The sequence below is a fragment of the Echinops telfairi genome, unplaced genomic scaffold (assembly GCF_000313985.2).
Source record: "Echinops telfairi isolate 266 unplaced genomic scaffold, ASM31398v2 ScPeMD7_7458;HRSCAF=8496, whole genome shotgun sequence".
Lineage (NCBI taxonomy): Eukaryota > Metazoa > Chordata > Mammalia > Afrosoricida > Tenrecidae > Echinops > Echinops telfairi.
Window position 1 is genome coordinate 45,598,011 of NW_022111358.1, and position 5,205 is coordinate 45,603,215.

The following is a 5,205-nucleotide window of genomic DNA, read 5'->3' on the forward strand; positions in this document are numbered from 1 at the left end:
GCCGCTCTCTTCATGGGGACCAGCTTCTGTGTCCTACAGAAGAAGGAGAGACAAGGCCGGCAGGCTGAGGTGGGAGGAGCCAGCGCAGAGCAGGACCTGACCCCAGAGGGCCCGGAAAGTTCCAAGAAGCAGCTGTGCCCCGAGATCATGTATGTGACCAGCCTCTGAGCTCTGGCGCCACACGTGGCCACCTGGGTGTGACCAGTGTCCAAGCCCTGGGATCACGTGAATGACCACTGTCTCAGCCTGGGACACTTGCTGCCAGGGCTGGGTAGAGGGCTGCCCAGGAAGCCAGGACCAGAGGCTGCCTGGGCTCTGCTGGCAGGACCCAGCCTGAGCAGGGACCTTGGAGCTGGCCTCCAAAGACTCGGGGCTCCTTCCAGTCAGCCCAATCCAGGAGCAGGTCCTCCTGGCATTTTCCTTGGTCACCATCACCCTGGGGCCCAGGAAGGGGGGTGGTCTGAGCCCTGTGTGGGTCTGTTACAGCTGGCTCGTCTCAGCTGGCTACAGGCTGCTGCTGCTATAAATTAACAGACTGTACCTTCCAATCCATCCTGAGGCCTCTCACGCGATCCTTGTCTCCAGCCTCTAGACAGGAAGGCCTGTCTCCCCAGGGGCCATCCTGTCCCCTCTTCCTTTGTGGCCAGCCCTTGGCAGCCCAAAGTGGTGTTCTCTGAGGCTTCCCCTCCATGCAGGCAGCTGGGCTGCACCCTGGCTGGATCCCCAGAAGGAAGGGCCTTGGCAGAAGAGGAGCTATGGCCTGTGGTGGCGGCGGCAGACCAGGCCCAGGAGTTGTCCTGGTGGAGAAAGCTGGACAGATTAAATGCTGGGTGGAGTGGGGTAGCTTTTCTGGCATCTGCACAGCGAACACAGGGAGCCTCTAGCTGGGGTCCTAGAATCCGTGAAGGGGGATGAACCCCAAGGTGTCCCTTTCAGGCCTGGCCAGGAAGGTTAGGTCTGGGGACAGAAAGGAGGGATTGACTCTCAGAGGACAGGAGTGCTGGCAGGGCCTGGGGACCTCTGGGACTGAAGGAGTCTCTGTGGGGCAAACAGTTAACACCCCCCAAGGCCAGCCTGAAGGTCGGAGGTCTGAGTCTACAGAGGTGCCTCAGAAGAAAGAGCTGGCAATCCACTTCACAAAAAGTCTGTGGTGAAAATGAATGGCACCGACTTGTCAAAAACGGCATGGTTGGGTGGGGTGGGGCTGGGTGGGGCTGGGGCGCCTCTGACCTCTAACTTCACTAGAGGGAGGGAGAATCCAGCTCAGCAGGCCGAAGAGCATTCCTCCAAGGTGGAGATAAGATACGGCTCCTCTCCCCTCTCCCCAACCTTTATGCCACTCTGACGCCGGCCATGCCTCCACTCAAGCACTCTGTTCCTCTGATGGGTTTCCTGTTCCTTGTAATGACCACGCCAAACCCACTGGCCATACTCACCGCTCTGTGGGTGATTAGGGAAGTAACAGTATTCAGGATCAGGAACGACTCAGAGCACGGTTCTTGGGTTGTTGTTTTTAAGATGGAACGCTTCACATGTGCATGTCATCCGTGTGCAGGGGCCATGCTGCTAGACTTCTCAGTATCGTTCCGCCTTTAGCACGTGTGCTGCCCACAGGGGTCGCCCAATTCATAGCAGTAGCAAATTTACAGTGATGAAGTAGCAACAAAAATAATTTTATGAAAAAAAAATAATTTTATGGTGGGGGGGGGTCACCACAGCATGAGGAACTATATTAAAGGGTGGAGGCATGAGGAAGGCTGAGAACCACTGGTCCAGAAGGTTCTCAAAACAGGGAACAGGGAACCCGGGTTCAAAGGACCAGCTCCACTCCTGTCTATTCTCCCAGGTGGTGGTGAGATTTCCCCCTTCCCACCGGATGGCTCATTTGATGTCTAGTGCGGTCAACAAAACTATAATAAATAAATAACAGGTAGAAACAAACAAACAAAAGAACTAAAACAAATGAAAGGGACTAAAATAAAGTAATACAGCCTAGTCCAATGTCACAAGGGTGCCCTGCACCTTCCTTGCATTTGTTAGCAAGCTGTCCAATCCCCTTGGTGGGTCACAAGCACTTCATCTGCATAGCTCCACCCAGTGGTTCTGTGAGCCTTACAGACTTGGACATAAAAGGCGCTGCAATAGCAAAGCGGTCTTTCTTTGCACAGCAGTGGGCCACTGGAACCCTGCCTTGGGTCAGGAGCTACTTGCAGGCCACTGTCTTGCTGACTTGACTGTGTCAGCAACCCTTTCTCTCCACTGTCCCCGAGCTGGCTGTCTCAGAAGGGATGCTGAGAGTAAGTCACCGGCTAGGGCAACTGGCAGCCAGTGACCTGGAGGTCAGAGCTCCTGACGCACACACTGCTAATGACCTTCCCTTAGGGGGACAGGGCAGCTCAGGCTTGTCGCAGCAGGATACCACCAGACAGGAAGAGAACAACAGACTGTTTGAAGGGCACGCATGCTTGCTTCCTGCTGCCAATGATAAACCCTGCAAACAACCCCCCACTCCTCCCACTGCCTTCTCCCAGCTCAGCCAGCAGGCAGGGGCTGCCCTCACCAAGGAGCTTGTTTATTGACTCAGACCCAGCTAGGCTCCACAGGAAAACCTGCTCAGGCCAGGAGAGTCCATTTTAGTTACATGACCCGCCGGCAGCCTTCCTTAGCCACGATTCCAGCGGGTGTGAAGTGTCCTCCCATCCCCTGCCCCAGGCCCAGTCCTCTCTCCTCCAAGACCCTGCTAAGAGTGCCCCCTGATGGCGCTAAAGGGTCGTGCAGAGGCAAGGGAGAGAGCATGTTCGAGAACCTGGGTTTGCCCTGTGAATTGAAGAGAACTATTTCTCATTGGCGGGCCCTGAAAAAGAAGGGGACTGGTCCAGATGAGTTAAAGTGTCTTCTATGTGAAACCTCTAATTTTGTGGCAACGGGGGGCGGAGGTACCTAGCCGTGGAGGATTTCTCAGGATGGTAAACAGGAAACCAGGATGTTTCCCAGCCAGCCCACCCATCTGTCCATACACCATGGCGTTCAATTGAGTTTCCAAACGAAGGAATAGGAAGAAAGGCCTGGCGGCCAGGGAAAAAATCAGGCTTTGGATCACAATGGTTTGATCTGTAGCGATCATGGTCCTGCGGGGGGGTGGGGGGGGTGGGTTGCTAGCATTCCCTTCCATTGCACACAAACCAATTTAATGGCAGCTAACACAGGGCACACGGGGCCTGGGTGACAAGCAGCTAAGAGCAACAATAATGCGGCTGTCCTGGCTCCCCGCCCGAGCCCATCCTCCATGCCCTAGTGAGGCATGCCTGGACTCTGCCTCTCCATCTTGAGTAGGAAAGTGGGGGCTGTGGGGAGGTGAGTGCTTTGGGGGCTGGTAGCCACCAGGTTTTGATGTGTTAAAACTAAAAGAAAAACAAACTGAGATCCATATGGGGTTAGCCAGCCCCATTGCCGGTTCAGTAAACGCAATTGTACGGTTGAGATATATAGAGATTATAATAAAGTCCTAGAGAGTAAGAGTGATAGGAGAGAGTAAAATAAAGAAGTCAGACACATTTCATGGTCGCATGCTCACCTCAGCTCCTCTTGGTGGTCCAGGGCAGGAGAGAGCTGGAGAGAGCGATTTATTGCTAACCAAGGCTTATCTATCTTTTGGGGACATGCAAGCCCCGTAAATATAGGCGAAGACATACGTCACAGGAAGGGGTTGTGCTATAGGTACTACGGTAATGAGAGGGGGGTGATCTAGGGGTATCCACGTAATAGGAAGAGGAGGAATTCAGGGTATACATGTGACAAGATGGGCGGACCCTAGATTTATGACGTTGGCCTAGCCTTGATTGCCCTAGAGCTGGAGACTTTATTTAGCCTAAACTTTCGGGGGAAGCAATCCACTGTCCCTAACAGCACCTACTGTGGGAGAAACAATGGTGTCTGGATGGCTGGAGTCTTCAGGGAGATAACTTGAAAATCATTTACCATTAGTTGCAAGCAGTGTCCTAAGTCTAACATATGTATTTGGAGGAGAGGTGCTGGGGAAGTCTTTTTGTATCCCACACATCCAGTGGATTCTCACTCATCCTGGCCCAATAGGGCAGGGTAGAGCTGCCCCTGTGGGTTTCCGAGACTGTTAACGCTTTATGGGATTAGAAAGCCTCATCTTTCTTCTAAAAGGCGACCGGTGGTTTTGAACTGCAGACTTTCTGGTTAGCAGCCCAAGGCATAACCCACTACGCTACATAGCCTCATATGGGCCCCTTTCCTGAAAACATTTCAGAGCGGGCAGGGGAGGAGGTCTGTGAACATTCACCCCAGGGGCAGACAGACAGTGATCTCGGGGCAGAATTCCTTCTGCAACTTCATTGGAGGATCTGCTGACCAGTAGCAACTAGGCTGAGAACCAAAGGTGGGCCCTTGCCTTCAGGTCAGAGTCAGGAGCAGAATCCTTCCCCCACCCCCCTCCCCTGGAGGCCCCAGTGGGGGCTAAGGCCACAAAGAGATGAGGTGACCCATCAGGTTTCAGAATCCCCAAAGAGAGGGCCTGGGGCATGTCCTGACCAGAGCTGTGGGAGCCCAGCTCATTCTGACCCCCCAGGCCTTGGTTGCTGGGCCCAGGCCAAGCAGAGGAAGGCCTGGGAGTCCCTTAGTCCCCCTTCACAGCCAGGCCCTTAGAAGTCCAAGAGTCTTAAGGGGCCTGCTGGCCAGCGCCAAAGGCACAGGATGGTCCCTGCCCTCAGGAAGCTCACAGCTGAAGCCCCCTCCACGTGATTTCCCCCCAGAGCCGATGTCGGTAGTACACCACCGCCCAGAGAAGCACCGAGAAGCTGAGCCAAAAGGACTCCGCAGTCGGGGCTCCACAGCCCAGAAAGCGGCAGAGCAGCGGTGCACTCGGCCGGATGGAGGCACTTGGTCCCTTGGCGCTTCCGGGCGACCCCGCCCGTCTAGCTGACAATCCCCCGTCTCCCACGCCACCCCAGCTTGGGCTGGCGAGGAAAGGTGGTCGGGCGACCCCGGCCAGGCGAGGACATTAGCGGAGAGGCTTCCTGGTCTGGACGGGTCGCAGGCAAGAGCGGTAGCAAGGGAAGCGCACTGCGCACGCGCATCGAGACCCGGGGCGGCCCCGCCCTCGCCACGCCCCTTCCGGCGCCAGGAGGCGGGATCCGCGCGGCTTCCGCTGGGGGCGGGGACCCCGCGCTTAGCTTTGCG

The 5,205-nt window shown here is 55.6% G+C and overlaps 1 protein-coding gene and 1 pseudogene across 1 annotated transcript in view; one reads left to right on the top strand and one right to left on the bottom strand.

Moving 5' to 3' along the window:
- SLC16A5 (solute carrier family 16 member 5) overlaps nt 1-552 on the top strand; it is an 8,110-nt gene extending 7,558 nt beyond the window's left edge. The window contains exon 5 of the mRNA XM_045299496.1: nt 5-552. Within this exon, the coding sequence (XP_045155431.1) occupies nt 5-168 (164 nt within the window). The 3' untranslated portion in view covers nt 169-552. The remainder of the gene's footprint in view (nt 1-4) is intronic.
- Nucleotides 553-1,512: 960 nt separating this feature from the next.
- Nucleotides 1,513-1,612, bottom strand: LOC115872926 (annotated as a pseudogene).
- Between the last annotated feature and the right edge of the window lie 3,593 nt (nt 1,613-5,205).